Genomic DNA, 16,541 nt, shown 5'->3' on the forward strand with positions numbered 1-16,541 from the left:
CAGTTTGTTCCTTACACTTTTGGTAAGCTTCATCAGCAAGCTGCAGTCCCTGGGCCAAATTCTGCTCGCTCCCTGTTTTGAAGAGGCTATGAGCTAAGTGTGGTTATTATGTCTTTTCAAAATATTGAAAAAGTCCAAAGAAAAATATTTTGTGGCACCCAAAAAGTGTATGGATTCTGATTTCAGTGTCCATAAACAGAGTTTTATTGGAACACAACCATATTCATTCAGTTATGTATTGTGATAAGTGCTTTTGTTCTGCCGAGGCAGAATTGATTAGTTACAGCAGACACTGGATGGCCCAGAAAGCCTATAATATTTACTATCAGACTTTACAGAAAAAGATTGCCAATCCCTGTCATGGAGTACCAAGGTGAGGGAAGAACAAAGGACAGGCTCTTCTGCAAGCTCATTCTCCAAGTGTAGTGTCTCTTTGATGATTTATAAAAGATAGTGAATTTACATGATAGTTTTGAACAATATGATGAAAAACATTAGAAAAAGCATCATCAATGCAAAATCACGAGCCTATATGTTGAAAAGGTAGTCAAAGGGTGGCAGCTTTTTAATAAAATACTAATTTTCCCAACAAGCCAAAAGCTGAGGCTGGGCCTTCTCCCCAACCTCTTTCCCCTAGCTTCCTTTTCCTGTTGTGAAGACTCAGCTAATCCTCAAATGAAACTGTTTTCTGATAATAACCCTTTAGATGCAATTTCTAGTTTAAGGAGGGCCCTAATCCTTCAATGAAAAGATTTACTGAGGCTTCCTTTGGACCTGAAAAAGGCAAGGGAATTGCTAACATATCTGAAATTCAAACTGGCTGTCAATCCTAGATATTGGTTATAATAGAGTGATTGGAGAGTTGGGAATAATTAGAGATAAAAATAGCATTGTGTCCATAACTCAAATACATTTGCTAATTGGACTTCTCTGCTATAAACCTTGCTCAGGCCTGGTCATTTTTCAGGAAAATAATTATTTATGGGTTCTTCTCTTATAATGCTGTTCCTTTTATTTTGTTTTTCAATGCAAAGTGTAACCACTTATGGAGTTATAATATTTAATCAAATAACAAATATGCTTATTGGGAAATAATTTGTACCTATTTACACTTCAACCTTATTTTATTAGAGTTTGGATGTCATTAGTGGTAACATTAAATATTGAAATAAAGAGACTCCAATAACATTACCTGGGGTACAGAGCTTTTATTAATTTTGTTTTCATTAGAAGAATGCTTTATTTGCCAGTTTTTTGTTTTGTTTTACTTTTTGCTTCATTCAGTATTCAAAAATATGCTGTCAAACAAGATTCAGATATCATAGATTGTCAGTAACTAGCATTCATAAATATAGTCTCCTATGTGCCTGTGCATAAGCAATCCAGTGGTTAAAGTCTTGGAAGCCATGCAGTATATTCAAGTTAAATGTATGGCACACTAGTTTATTAACATGTTGAGCATCCCAAAATGAACTATTAAATGAATACAAAGAATTCTCAAGTCATCTCTGGAAGTTATTTAACTCCTTTAGACTGTGGGATAGACTGGCAGTAATGTCAGCATTTGAAGAAACATGCTAGCAGCCTAAAATAAATAAATAAATAAATAATAGAAAGCAGCTTTAAATAAATATACTGAGAGAATTTGGGTTCATATTTATCTCTGGGCATTCCCACCATTTGAAATAAATAAATAATCAATAGTTAAGAAAAATGTTATATATATGTATATTTAATTCCAAGGCGTGAATTAGCTCTGAGTTCAATTTATTTTCTCTTTATTTCCAGGTTCACTTTTCCAATGACACTAGACCCACTCCTACGCACATGCATGCTTATCAAATCTTCAATCAACTCTTTCTTCTTTAGGAAGGAGGTCCTTAGGAGCTGAGAATATGTACCTGAAAGTAGAAAAGCGGAACTTCATAAGATCACCAAATTAGTTTCAGGTTAATTAAATATCAATAAATTATTTTAAAAAGGCAGGTTTGATGTTTCTGCCACTCCAATATCAAAATTCTCTATGAATTGATTTCAGAGGAATATATGTAAGTGTGTATTTGTGCAAAGTCTTGTGTCCTATGCAGTTTAGTTATATAATCTAAAACAAATACATTATAATAAATACATTTTTGTCAATTAATAGGCATTAAAATATTTGCCTGATTTTAAAAAAGTGAAAAATAGTCATTATATATTTTTTATACAGAAATATAAAGAAAAAATGTAAACCACCCAAAATGTAACCTCCTAGAGACAACCATAGTTTTGTGTATGCACACTTTATACTATAACTTATTTAGCCACTACCGTATCGTGGGGCATTTAGATTATTTTCAGGTTTCCTGTTACTATACATAAAATTGCAATGAATAGCCTTCGATTGCATCATTGGCTGCAGCTCTAAATGTTTCTTAACAGTAGATTTCTAGGTGGGTAATTGCTGAGTATGTGGCTTAGAAAATTTCTTGGAATGGGTGAAGTAGAAAATCAAGCATTTGAGAGTCTATTTATGTTTGTGAACCATTGTTTTCTCTTGTGGTTAGTGTTTAAAATATAAGCACTATGAGCATTGGCCAGCTAGTGAGACACCAGCTGCAAACACCATCAGATTATAAATCTAAATTTTAATTTTCTAATCGCAGAGGAAAACAAAGACTCACTATTTTTCTAGAATATACAAAATGCCAGGCTCAGGAAGGAGGGCTTTTTGTCCCTCCCAGTGGCAGAGCAAGGTTTGTTGAAGGAGGAGCCCACCATTTTTGACACAAAGAAGAATGTACTTCAAAATTTCTTCATTTGCATTGAAACCTTTACTAACCCATGAGTTAATCTCAATTCTGTTATTTTCTATTTAGGAGTCATCAGTATGCTCTTTCCTTAACTCTCTCTCTCTCTCTATGTGTGTGTGTGTGTGTGTGTGTGTGTGTGTGTGTGTGTGTGTGTGTGTGTGTCTCACCCTTTCTCTCTTTCTCCCTTGACATAACCCATCAAAATTTAGTGGTTAACTGGTTAACTCTGGGTACATCCTCTTCATACCTTCTCTTGGATACTTCAACCTTTAGCTATTAGCCCATGCCTTTCTAGACTAAATAACAATGATCTTTAGAGGCTTTTCTCATAATGACATCTCTGGCCCTTTTATTTCTGAACCTCGTCTGTTCCTGCTAATCATTGTTATAAACAGCCATGGTGTCCAGGTCACCATCCAGCTCAGTCAACTGTCCTTGGGGTGAAGCTCTTCCAGGTTCTTCTCATAGTTAAATAAGTGCCTTTCATACATTTCTTTTTTTACAGAATCACAGTACATTGGAACAGAAAAGATGAGACTTTGTGTGTCATCTACTTTCCGTACATTTCTTTTTCAGTTGAAAGAACTGATGGCTAAATTAGTTAACTTGCTCACAGTTATGCAGTTATTTGATATTTTTTTGTTTTCATATTTGTTGACTCAGTGTTAACAAATATATTAACATGCAAAATTACATAGGAGTTTTATGTTTTTAACAAAGTATGATTCATAGTAAGATTTATCAAGTGCATTTACACTATTTGATTTGAAGACATCAAAATAACAAGAACCTTTTTTGCATATTACATAGACACTTATTTTAGTTCTTCTTGTCTTCTGAACTGATGATGTGATTTCCTTGAGAACTGTAGAGACAAGCACTGCTTCACCTTCACTCCCGTCCCAACCTAACAACATATTATCCCCGAGGGACAAAAGAAAAAAAAATTGGAGGTACATTCAGAGCCCAGTTGAACCACTAGAGATTTAATCAAGCCTCTTGAGATGAAATCTCAATGTTCCTGTAACTATTTAACTGTTGGACATGGTATTTCCTTGACCCAAGACCCTCTTTGACTGTGGTTATACAAACCAAATGGAAAGTCTTGTTTCTTGGTCTGCAAACAATTTTTTGTGTCAAACATTAAAATAATCTCAATAAAGTGAAATGCTCACTCCTGCTATTTGGCTACTTGCGTACCAACTCCCTAAAGTTTGCAGACCAGCTGAATCACAAACAACTCTGTAGCAAGATGAAGGAAGTGACTTCCAAAGTTGAAGCTGTCTTGGAGAAAAGCTTTATAAAATAAGTATATATATAACTTTTTGTGTTCAGCTGAATACAAATAATATTTTCATTTATTCAGTAGACATTTCTTTGAGTTATTCAAAGTGAGTGCAAGATAGAAAACAATATTGCTGGTGATTTGAGTAAGACAGCTAAATATGATTTTTTTTATTTTTTTTAAGACAAAGTCTCACTCTGTCACCCAGTCTGGAGTGCAGTGGTGCGATCTCGGCTCACTGCAAGCTCTGCCTCCCGGGTTCACGCCATTCTCCTGCCTCAGCCTCCCGAGTAGCTTGGGACTACAGGTGCCGGCCACCATGCCCGGCTAATTGTTTTGTATTTTTAGTAGAGACGGGGTTTCACCGTGTTAGCCAGGATGGTCTCGATCTCCTGACCTCGTGTTCTGCCCGCCTCGGCCTCCCAAAGTACTGGGATTACAGGCGTGAGCCACCACGCCTGGCCAATATGATTTTTAAAATATGGAAGAAAAGGCCCTACAGACCATCCTCAGCAGTATAGAATAAAAAAAAAAAACATGGTCCATACTGGTGCTGATGCCTGGGCAGCCTCTGTTCAAAATATTTTAAAAATATGGGTAACCAACATTTAAAAATATTCATTTGGTATTTCTACTTTAGTAGCAAGGCTGCTGAAAGAATATTTCCTCTAAAAATGAAATTAGTTTGAATTTCAATAACACTGACCAAAATAATAAACTTATCTGTAAATAATAGCCATGAATTATCTGGGTTTTTTGGATCAGCAAATCATGAGGATTTTTAATTACTAAGGTTAAAACAAACTAGATATATAAAAGCTCTAAAATATCTTGGGAAAGGGTAGCACTAGAACTACCACTGTTAATTGCTATTTTAATATGGAGATTACAGGAATATGTAACAATTCTAACACTAAAACGTACAAATGTAAAAATTAGTTATGCCCGTTTTCTACTGTTGCATATATTATTCTAAAGAGTTATTGCCACTCAAACAGCCCTTGATAAAAGGTTTCAATGCTCATTGGTTGAAATGACATCAAAAAAGGATAAAAATAATATGTATAGGGTTCAGGCATCTCTCCGCTTACTCACAGAGGCTTACTCAACCTCATTCTAATTCTATAAGGGACTTTTTTTCTGTACCCTCAGACGAGACTATTTGAATAGAGTATTTACCTCAATGAAAAACTCTAAATTTGTAGCAAGTTCCAACTTACTAAAAATTAATTATTCAGGGCCGGGCGCGGTGGCTCACGCCTGTAATCCCAGCACTTTGGGAGGCCGAGGCGGGTGGATCAGGAGGTCAGGAGATCGAGACCATCCTGGCTAACACGGTGAAACCTCGTCTCTACTAAAAATACAAAAAATTAGCTGGGCGCAGTGGCGGGCGCCTGTAGTCCCAGCTACTCGGGAGGCTGAGGCAGGAGAATGGCGTGAACCCGGGAGGCGGAGCTTGCAGTGAGCAGAGATAGTGCCACTGCAGTCCAGCCTGGGCGAAAGAGCGAGACTCCGTCTCAAAAAAAAAAAAAAAAAAAAATTAATTACTCAGATTGCTGCAAGTTAATTACTTATTTGAGATTCATTCAAAAAGCAACATGAAGTGAATCTACATGCCAGCTGACTTTTTTACTCTTTATTTCTTCAACTGAATACCTCTCAAAGAGCCTCTCTATTTACATGAAAGCAATATTTACTTTCAGTTTAACAAGGGCAAGAGTTTGTGTGCTGCAAATGTTTCCTAAGCTTATATTCAAGTCTTTTCAATTCCACGGCAAGTAAACACCAGGTTATGACTGCCAGTGTTCAGGCTAATAGTAAAAAATAATGTTGATCTTGGGGGATCTGTTTATACTTTTATGTTGTATTTTGGGAATCGTGCTTTTTGTCTTTTCTTTCTGACTCTTCCTTGCTGCTGTTCACAGGAAGTATGAGGATGAGGACAATATGTTGATATAAACAGCTACTATGCAATGCAAAAAGAAGTACTATCTATCTTCCTATCAGTTGTGTGCTCTTGGGGTTCACCTCTTGAGAGGAATATATATGACACTGGATTCCCCTAATGCCATTTCCCTCTTCCTCACAATTCAGCACATTCATACTTGATTGACCCTTTCAAAAGACATGGGAGCTGGGGTTGACCACCTTGTTTACTCCTTGTGTGCTGTGGATGCGCTGCTGAGATTTTCTCTTCCTCTCCAACCAATTGCCTCCTTCCTAAGCCATGGTTCCTAGAGAGCACACAGTCCACATAGATGTCCCAGAAGAGTTGGGCCAGATCCCAAAACAGTGCTCCATGCTTCAAGTTCTCAGATGACTTCAGGTAGATCATAAAATCCCAGAAGCCTGAAACAGTGTTGGAAATGCGAGGCTTCCACATTTCCAGGAGAAGCACTGAGGAAGATTCCCAGCACTGAGGATCAGCTTGGTTAAGAGCCAGCAGGTCTGTCTGGCTATGGCAGAAGAAAGGAGATACACAGCACATTCCCACAATGAGCAAGGAGCAGGTGAAGCTCAAGGGGTGGTGGATCCCTCCTCTGTTCCCAGGATCAGCCATGGCCCTAAAACTGCACAGGATGGAAATATTTCGTATCAGTCCTCGCTTGTGCTCTGCTCGGTAAAGAAAATAAGTATGCCCTTAATAACCTTAATTCCAGCAAAGGAAACACATCATTGTCACAAAGTAGGGAAATCTTAGCCAAGCTCCCATATCACAAGCTCCATTCTATCTAAAATGACTCATTGCCAGGCCAGGGAGTGAACATAAATCCAAGATAGTTAGGCCAAGACATATTCACTCCTAAGATGTGTTCCTGTACAAGATGAATAAATTAATCTGCGAATCTGTTTTTCTCTGGTACAGAAGAATGTAGTCTAAAAGAATACTAAGTGAACATTTAAAGTTTTGCTGCATGGCTTTAACTATTCCATAATATCTTAGTGAAACCTGGCTCTCCTAATCTAGGACTTATATATAATTAAGAATTTAAATATATTTAACCTTTAGATGCGTTCCTGTTCACAGTGACTCTTAATTTTTTTCAAAAAATATATCAGAATTGTCAAGTGTTATAGTAAAATTAACACAAGACAATTTGCTAAAAGTATGGATGAATATATGTGGAAACAAAGAGACATATATTCAACCAATTAGAGTAGAATCAATAAGCATTTTACAAATACCAATAATGTCCTGCAATTCTGATATAACTTTCAGAAAGATAATGTTTTATAATATCTCTATTCTTGCTATGAATCTCAAGAATTTTTTTTTAAATGTGACTCTCATTCAACTTTTCTGGCTTTCAATGTCTGTTGCCATAAAATTGAGGCATCCACGTACCACTTTGAAATTGTTCTTTTGCTACCACTTCAGACAAGTGCAATGATAAATGATGCTCTTAAAATAATAATAACCTAAGTGTTCACTTTTTGCCAGAAGAAGTGTATCTATTCCTTCACAGACTATACAAATGTATATCACATTTAAACAGCTCTAACATAAAGAAAAAATAGGAAGGGCACATACAGCTCACTTTCAGGTTTGTATTATATTTCCAAACCTTTTAGATGTTAGTATCACGAAAGCAAGCAAAATACAGCTTATGGGAATACTCTTATATTGGAATATTTAATGATAACACCATAAGATGGATAATCTGTCTCTTCTGAACAGCAGTAGGACATGTTTAGGTACTGTTAAATAAATATTTCAGAAAGTGTCTTTGAACATGCATGTTCCTATATTGAAGAAGCATGTTAGAGATATAAGATTATTCAAAAACTATTTCCTCTACCTTTCATATCATGTATGCATTATCTCTACTTGAAATCATATTTGTTGTGTCCCTTTCCGTACTAAAATATCGAGGTACATTGAAGGGTGGTTTTCCTAAAGGACAAGTCTAAGCTAAGTTTTCAGAGGGCAGGACTCTGTCTAAGGTATTGAAGTTGGCTTTATCCGGGACTCCCTGTCTGCTGGCGCCACGGCGTTCAAATTGGCTCCTTTAGGTCCCCTTCTAAATTTCAGGAGAGGCTTCCCAGACCCTGGAAAGGTGTTTCTCTGAGTTCCTTGAACCTGGAGTCCTTCGTGCACCCCGCTACGAGCCCCGCGCTGAGTATCGGCCCCGCACTTGATTCCGCAGCCTCACCCTCCGCAGGGCGGAGCTGCCAGGGACCCACTCTGTCCTTTGGGCCCCACTCACCTCCTGAGTCGGCGGCTCTACTCCCAGATGGCACAAGGGCTTCCCTCCGCACTCACCCGCCTGGCCCCTTCCGGGTTCCCTCGAACGCGTGGAGAGAGTTCCCTCGAGTACGCGGAGAGGAAACGCTCAGGCTGCTCCCGAGCGAGTGGCTGTCCCCAGCTTCCGCGTCCTGGAGGCTACCGTGCCTCTACTTAAGCAGTGGGAGTGCTCGGCGCCTCTCCAAGTCTACGTCAAAGCTCCTGGAAACTGCCGCCACCTCTCGCCTCCAAGTCCATCTCCCGCACCCTCCTCTTCTCTCCCTCCCCGGAGAATTTCGGTTCAGGAAACCAGCAGGCTTGGCCACACACACTCCCATTGGCCCTGACCCGCACCCACTCTGCACCTGGCGGAGTTGAGCCTCGGTGCGGCTGGGCTTCCCGCTCCCACCTCGCGGGGGCGTGCCGCTGCGGCGGGAACTGCAAAGTTAGGGCCCAGCTCCGCGCCGGTCCAAGGGACAGCAGGGGTTCCCGCTCACCACACGGGCCTCGTCCGAGAATAAAGGGGTGTGAGGGAAGACTGTGGACTCTTGGGGTCCGAGGAGGGACATGAGCACCCTCTCGACACTCAGCAAGGGCTCAGAGGAAATAAGGCGCCTCCTCGAGATATTCCAGGTGTGAATTTCTCCTGCCTGCCTGTAGCCCTGGGCTGAAAGGAGAAAAACACCCCCGAGGGCAGAGATGAGGATAGGGACCTGGCGCTGCTGGAAGCTCTCCCTGACTGGGGCCAGGACACCCCGATGTTTCCAGACCCTGGCCTGGGTCACTCAGGAGACTGGGTTGCTGCTGGCATCGCTTTGGTCAGCCCCTCAACTCCCCAACAACCCCGCTCCAGATTTCACAGCAGGGTCCCTGCTTTCCAAGAACAAAAAGCGCCTGGGATTCACTTTGATTCTCACTTCACAGCTAGTTACTATCCCAGTCCCAGATTAGAGCCTTGTCACTGCTCCAGCGCTCCGCTGAACATTAAGTGCCCATCTTAACTGAAACACATCCAGCCAAGGGGTCTGAGGCAAAGGTCTTCCCTTTGCAAGTGTTTCCACGTTTTGCCCCTTCCCTGAAAATTCCTCCAGCCCCTGAAAACCACTTGTAGTCTCCACTAACTGAAGGCTTTTGTGCCAGCTCAGTGGTATCCATGGTTACCTTCGGAGGGGCACAAGGCTTTATAGTAAGATTTGCCGAAGCCACAGAGAACCAGCCCCCTCCCCAAAGTACCATTAAATAGGAGGTCTGAAGAGGAGCTCTGGGGGGCTCTGAGCTATTCCTCCTGCTCAGAAGTCATGGAGCGTACTTCAGTTTCTCCATGTGTGAGCTCTATCTAATGCCTGCTTCTATTCACCCCACAGGGCTGTGGAAAAAGATCAAGGGTGAAGTCTTGGATTGCTTCCTGAACTTCGAGGAGCTCATGCCTTTGGAGAAAACATACTTCAGGACATCATCCAAGAGAAGTTCCCCGACCTAACAAGACAGGGCAACATTTAAATTCAGGAAATCCAGACAACCCCAGTAAGATACTCCATGACAAGGTCAACCCCAAGACACGTAATCATTAGATTATGTGAGAAAGCATTTGGAGGTGACTCGTGAACGTCTGGAAAAAGGAGTTGTGCAAGTATCCTAAAGCCAAAGGGTCAGGGGTGCAGTTTCAGGGGTAGAAGACAGTACAAGCAAAGGCAGGGAGGGAGTGCTCACTGCAGTTCATGCTTCTAGGGAGCAAAGTGAAAGAAAGGACTGTAGAGAGGAAAGGCTGAGCAGAACAGAGGTAAAGATATGTCCCCTGGTTTGGGACATGTCAATAGTTACATTACTGTTGAGAACATTAATGTATAAATATGCAGTTCTTACTTTATTTTCAAGTGCCTATGTGTTAGGCACTATTTTACATGCTGTGTATACGGAAGGAACAAAACAAAGTCCTTGGACGCATGTAGCTTACATGCTAGTTGAGTCTGGAGTGGTGGCAAAAAAAAAATTTATTTATATTTTAATTTTAAAATTATATCTATACATATATACATATATATGTATACACGTGCACACACATATATATAATGATTTATGCTTCTAGTTTCTATGTTGAATGGTGAATTTACAGCTATCAAAAACAAACACACAACTAGCTAATTAAATAAACAAGTAGAGCCATGCATGAGTCAATAAAATTTATCTGTCATTCTGAAGCCCAAGAAAAAAAATATATGAGTAATGTGTCAGATGTGATAAGAAAAACAAAGGGTCAGCCAGGTGCAGTGGTTCATGCCTGCGATCCCAGCAGTTTGGGAGGTCGAGACAGGTGGATCACCTGAGGTTGGGAGTTCAAGACCAGCCTGGCCAACATGGTAAAACCCCGTCTGTACTAAAAGAAATTAAAAAAAATACAAATACACACACAAAAATTAGCTTGGTGTGGTGGCACGTGCTTGTACTCCCAGCAACTCAGGAGGCTAAGGCACGAGAATCGCTTGAACCCAGTAGGCGGACGTTGCAGTGAGCTGAGATCACGCCACTGCACTCCAGCCTGGATTACAAAGTGAGTCTCTGTGAAAAAAACAAAGGGTCATCAACAAGAAGTAAAGCAGGGAAAAAGATGATGGAGAAGAGCTATTTTATATAGAATGCTAAGAAGCCCTTCCTGATAAGGAGATATTTCAGCAAAGACCCAAAAAAGTGAGGGAGTGAGTCATGCATAGTAAAAGAATGCTTCAGGCTGAGGGTGGGGAAAACAAGTCTGATGGCTTTGGAACAAGTGTGGTGTGAGAAGGGTGTTTTTGATGCATAGTGGCAGGACATGAGGTCAGAGACGTGACCAAAAATCCATGTTGGTTGCTCAGTAGAGAACAGAGCAGAGGGGAGCAAGGGATGAGGAGGGAGCTCAGTTAGAAGCTGTTGCAATCAAGGTAGTATAAGATGGCAGAATAGATAAGGGTGGCAGCAGTGGAGAGGGTGAAAGTGGTCAGATTCTGAATATATTTTGATGGTAGAAGGGACAAGACTTGTCGATGGACTGGATATAAGGTCCAACAGAGAGAGAGAAGTTGAAGATGACATCAAGTTTTGGGGAGTAAGTAAATGGAAATTTGAATTTCCATCAGCTGAAAGGAGAAATGGTTTGAGGAATAGGTTTACGAAAGGGAAATAAGAATCTGGTTTTAAACATGTTGAGTGTGAGATGACTGACATCCAAATGGAAGTTCCGAGTAGGTAGGGAAGAAAGGGGAACTTAAGATAAATATCTGGGATACAGTGCTCAGGAAAGAGGTCTGTATTTGGGATTTCGTCAACATGTACACAATATTTTGAACCATCAGAGAAAAGTGTGGAAAGTGGCTACAACAGTAGCCTTGGGATAGAACCTGGAAAATGCCAGTATTGGAGTGATTAAGAAACAAAGAGATAGGAGGAATCAGGAGAGTGTGCTGCCTTGGAAGCCAGTAAGGTAGAGCTTTTCACATAAAGAAGAAATCAACCATATCACACAAACTCAGCAAAGGGGGTCAATAAAATGAAGACAAAAAAATTCCTTTGGATCTTAAAAATAGCAGGTCACTGAGAAACTCGTTAAGGGCAATTTCAACTAAATGTTAAGGGAGGAGAAGTTGTGGTGGGCTGAAGCAGATATGGAAGGTGAGAAAATGAAGACAGTGCCTGTGGAGAATTCTCCATGAATTTCAAATAAGAGGGAGAAAGACTGGAGTGGAAGGTTAGGAGTTGGGCCTTGGCCATGTTTACAGGCTGAGGGAGAGAAACTCATAGAGAGAGGGGTTGCAGATTAGGAGAGAAGGATGACTGGCAACCTCAGAGGAAACAATAAGCAACAGGGGTAAGAGGATAAGGAGGAGCCAGACTATAACACAAGGGCAGAACACTTGCCCTTGAAAACAGAGGGAGAAAGGGAAGCTCTCTGTTGATGCGGATATGTCTACAGGTAGTGTGGTGGGTAGGGGGGCAGAAGTTAAGAGACACGTGACCAGTGGTCTCATTTTCTCAACGAAGTAAGATGCACAGTGATCCACAAAAAAAGTGAATGAGGGTAGGTGTTAAGTAGGAAGCTTAAAAAGAGCAGAAAAGCTGTGAATAATTCTTAAAGGAAAGAAGAGAGAGGAGAGAGGAGAGAGGAGATAGACTAAAGAACAGTACTCAAATCCCAGGTAAAGTTTGCATCAATTTGTCATAAACATTTTGCATCTTGTATGGCTTTTATGAAGTAAAATAACATAATAGTGAAGACTGTCATGCTATGGATCCCTCACTTGTTATGTGTCATTGATTCTTAGGTATTTTGCACATTTAACACCACTGAAATCAGGTTGTATCTGTCAACTGATGGCACATTGTAATTAGAATTGCAGCATTTTCTTTTAGTTTTCTTTTTTTTTAATAATGAGATGTCTACAATTTGATATAATCAAGTGCTTTTGATTTGATATAATGCTTTGGGCACGTTAGTTAATCTTTGTGAAACAGACTTCTTGCCTGTAAAATGGGCAGAAATATTCCTCATGGTTAGTAAGGATAAAATGAGATCATATACAGAAAACACTTAGAATGGTGCTAAATGTAGCAAGACTAGACAAATATTAGTTTTTTTTTCCTTCTACAATGCTCATCTGACTGAATGTAGGAGAAAAGAATAGTCATTATGCCACCAATTAAAGGAATCAAGGGTGTAAGCAGGTTAGAAAAAGGAGTAGAGAAATGAAAGACTGGGAGGAAACGGGGGGAACTGGAAGTCTCATCGAAGGCAGAGAAAACAGGTATAAGTGGAGTAAGGAGAGGGGATACTGAAAGGCAGGAGAGGGAGACTCATGATTCGGATATCAGAGGTGGAGATTTTCCCGTTTTTGTGCTCTGAATCCCAAGCACAACCACTGAAATAAGTGGCTAAGATGAAGTGATAAAGCCCACTGTAATTGAGCTCCACCTTTCTTATAAGTCTGAAAATAATGAATTGAAATCATCATCCTGTTTCATAGAAGCTGAAGGTGTGTGACATCACCATCCTAATCAGATGGCCTAGAGCAGCTCTTGACAATGGGAATAAAAATTATTTTAAAAGATAATTTTTATGTCTAGCTAGTATCTGCTCATATACTTTTTTTTCTTTTCAATATAACAGTCATGTGTTGCATAAGGATGATGTTTCAGTCAACAACGAACTGCATATAAGACGGTGGTCCCATAAAATTATAATCTATATTTTTTACTGTACCTTTTCTGTGTTTAGATGCACAAATACTTACCATTGTATTACAATTGCCTACAGTATTCAGTGCAGTAACATGCTGTATAAGTCTGTAGCCTAAGAATAATAGGCAATACTCTATAGCCTAAGTGTGTAGTAGGCTATATACCATTGAGACTGGTATAAGTACACTCTATGATGTTCCCACAACGACGAAATCGCCTTATGATGCTTTTCTGAGAAAGTATTCCCAACGTTAAGTAATGCATGACAGTAATTACTTGGGACAGGAAGTTTTGACCTTCAGTATAGTTTTGTACTGCCACTCTGGAATATAATGCCCTGATTAAACATTTCTCATAAATTTAAGTTACCAACTTGCACTTGTAAACTAAGTAATCATCTTATTGAATTTTTAAATTTAGAATAAGAACCTAACCACTACATACTCTGTTGTAACATATATTTATACTTCTTGGTTATCCGGGCCACTTGGCAAGATGCTTGGGAAGGGGAATATATGTACGTTTTTTTGTTTGTTTGCTTGTGTTTTGGGTTTTTGTTTTGTTTTGTTTTGTTTTTGATGGAGTTTTGCTCTTGTTGCCCAGGCTGGAGTACAATAGCACAATCTCGGCTCACTGCAACCTCTGCCTCTGCCTCCCAGGTTCGAGCAATTCTCTGCCTCAGCCTCCCAAGTAGCTGGGATTACAGCTTATTTTTTTTTTTTTAATTTTTTTTTGTATTTTTAGTAGAGATGGGGTTTCACCATCTTCGCCAGGCTGGTCTTTAATTCCTGACCTTGTGATCTACCCGCCTCGGCCTCCCAAAGTGCTGGGATTACAGGCCTGAGCCACCACGTCCGACCAAATATATGTTTTTTAATCCTGATCCACACTCTCAGCTTGATAATTGCAAGAGGAAAATGACATCCAATTCCTGCATTTAGATAAAAAGAAAGCCACCACCAAGCCATTTCATTGAAATATTCTATATTCTGTTGAACACATAAAGATGCTTAGTTTGACATCTTATCTTTATGGTTTCATTTTCACAGATTAGACTCTCTCTAGCAAAGGCTAACATTTGGACAGCACCTACATTTTATACAAAACATTATTTTCATATACATGGTCTCGGGTGATGTCAAAGAAAACACCATTTTTTTTCCTCCCTATTTCCCATTAAGGGATTTTCACTTGGTCACTTAGTTGATTAAGAGTGATGTTTCTTTTTCTGAAACTTAGGTTGATTCACTGCCATTTATCTGTCCTAAATAATGTGCATTGTCTGTCACTCTCTATTAACTTTACCATATAGTTTATCCTTATTCCTCTACTTGCCCCCCAATATCAACTAGGAAGGAGCATAGGGCAGTCTCAACTGCAGAGAAAATAATTTTAACAATTTTCATCTGAACTCAGTTCATCACATCATCATTCTGACTTGTTAAAAAATATTCAGAAAACCAATGGTCATTTAAAATTACATGATGCTAAATAACTGGTTTGACTGGCATTTGTCACGCAAAGAGTTGTTTCAGCTTTGTGCAGTTGCAGCCTAGGGCTAAAGGATGACTAGTTGAAAAGTAAATTGCAATTAGCTGAAGGTGCTCCATGGGTAGATTTTCTGATTTTTGCCACTTGAAGCAATTCTCAAAGACATTAAAAAGGACTTCTGATTAGTTTTAATGAAATTTGAGAGCAGTTATATAGGTAGTTTGCATCTTCAGCAGTGCATTAATTTGCAAATGATGGGGACAATCTTTAAGAATAGGGTGCTGCTTTAACATTTAGGATCAGATAGTAAAAATAATTATTTTTCTCTCATTCTTTTGTGCTTTTCCATCATTTGGAAATGGCAATAAACAAGGACAATTTCCTGGACTGCTCATTGGGGTAAGTGGATGAGTCATTCTTAAAGTGTCATCAAATTTATACAGACAAGTTGCAGTGAAGTAGTCAGATGATATTGGACATTGATTCCAAAATGTGTGAAAAAGGAAAGTTACTTGGGGATACCGGAATAGTTCATTCATATTTTTTCTGCTTATCCAACTGAAGATTCTGTAGTTGTAATAATAGATGTAGTAGTGTTTTTTCCCCCAGGGTACTTATCAAGATACTTGCATTCTTTGACCATTCTTTCAAGCAGGTTTCAAAACCCACAGGGATTCCTTTGGCTTTGTCAAGAGTTGGGTTTTTCTTTTGCAATTATCCCAGCAGTTCAAGAGTGACTATTACAGATACCGACTTTCAGAATTGTCCTATCTTTTGTCCTACTGATTTCCAAAAAAGAATACAATATAATGAATTTGTTTTCAATTTGGCTTATTTACCAAGGCAAAAATGACAAAGGTCTAAGGTTTTAGAATTGTAAGTTTCCTTTTCCTAAGGCTTCAGTTATGATGGAGTAGAAAAAACAAGACAAAAACCAAACCAAAACAAACCATAAAATTTCTACTTCAACATATAGGAAGCAGGAGGATTCACAAACCTTGGGGTCCAATGACAGCCATGGACTTTTGCCAAGCTGAAAACATCTGTGCAAAATGAGGATATAGACCTATATGTTGAATGCATAAAACATCTTACAGTTTGAGCAGGGCTTCTGGGATGAGGAGCTTTCCTTGACTCATGTATGTCTAAGGGAGTTGGTTCTGCTGTGCACTATGTTACCATACAATTTTGTTCATACTTGCATTATTTGCTTAGTGTATTCTAATTGTTATACATGCATATCTGTCTCTCCTCACCTTCCCACTGCTACTTAAACTAGACTATGAGCTCTTTCAGAGTGGGAGTCATGTCTAACCATTCTCACAAACATGTATGATAATGTCCTATTCAATGTTGGTTGAATTTACATATGAGAATTGCCCCTTTTTGAATCTGAGGCTGGAGATGTGAGTGTCATTAATTAACTTTGGTGAATTTTCTTTCACATGTCTGGACAGTGAAGTAAAAATGTCAGTCAACTAATTTAGTTTTTTTTCTTCATCCAGTGCCCAAAATGTTAATTACACTTTTGCTGAATGAGGAC

At 39.5% G+C, this 16,541-nt stretch overlaps 1 protein-coding gene and 1 long non-coding RNA gene across 4 annotated transcripts; one reads left to right on the forward strand and one right to left on the reverse strand.

Moving 5' to 3' along the window:
* Nucleotides 1-1,193: 1,193 nt before the first annotated feature.
* On the reverse strand, nucleotides 1,194-9,365 carry FAM237A (family with sequence similarity 237 member A). 3 transcript variants are annotated; one of them, XM_058426785.1, is made up of 4 exons: nucleotides 9,220-9,365; nucleotides 8,286-8,969; nucleotides 6,226-6,647; nucleotides 1,204-1,901 (listed from the first exon to the last, which is right to left on the reverse strand). In XM_058426785.1, the coding sequence occupies exons 3-4, from the start codon at nucleotides 6,635-6,637 to the stop codon at nucleotides 1,768-1,770; spliced, it is 546 nt and encodes a 181-aa protein (XP_058282768.1). In that variant the 5' UTR covers nucleotides 6,638-6,647; nucleotides 8,286-8,969; nucleotides 9,220-9,365; the 3' UTR covers nucleotides 1,204-1,767. The 3 variants fall into 3 exon arrangements, with proteins under 3 accessions (XP_058282734.1, XP_058282768.1, XP_032609241.1); XM_058426751.1 differs by having other exon boundaries at nucleotides 1,194-1,901; nucleotides 8,286-9,358; XM_032753350.2 differs by lacking the exon at nucleotides 8,286-8,969 and having other exon boundaries at nucleotides 9,220-9,358.
* LOC131381017 (uncharacterized) lies at nucleotides 8,783-16,541 on the forward strand. Its single transcript, XR_009209427.1, has 4 exons — nucleotides 8,783-8,935; nucleotides 9,667-9,826; nucleotides 15,372-15,397; nucleotides 16,504-16,541. It is a non-coding gene; the product is annotated as an uncharacterized LOC131381017 (long non-coding RNA).

The sequence above is a fragment of the Hylobates moloch genome, unplaced genomic scaffold (genome assembly GCF_009828535.3).
Source record: "Hylobates moloch isolate HMO894 unplaced genomic scaffold, HMol_V3 SCAFFOLD_1, whole genome shotgun sequence".
NCBI lineage: Eukaryota > Metazoa > Chordata > Mammalia > Primates > Hylobatidae > Hylobates > Hylobates moloch.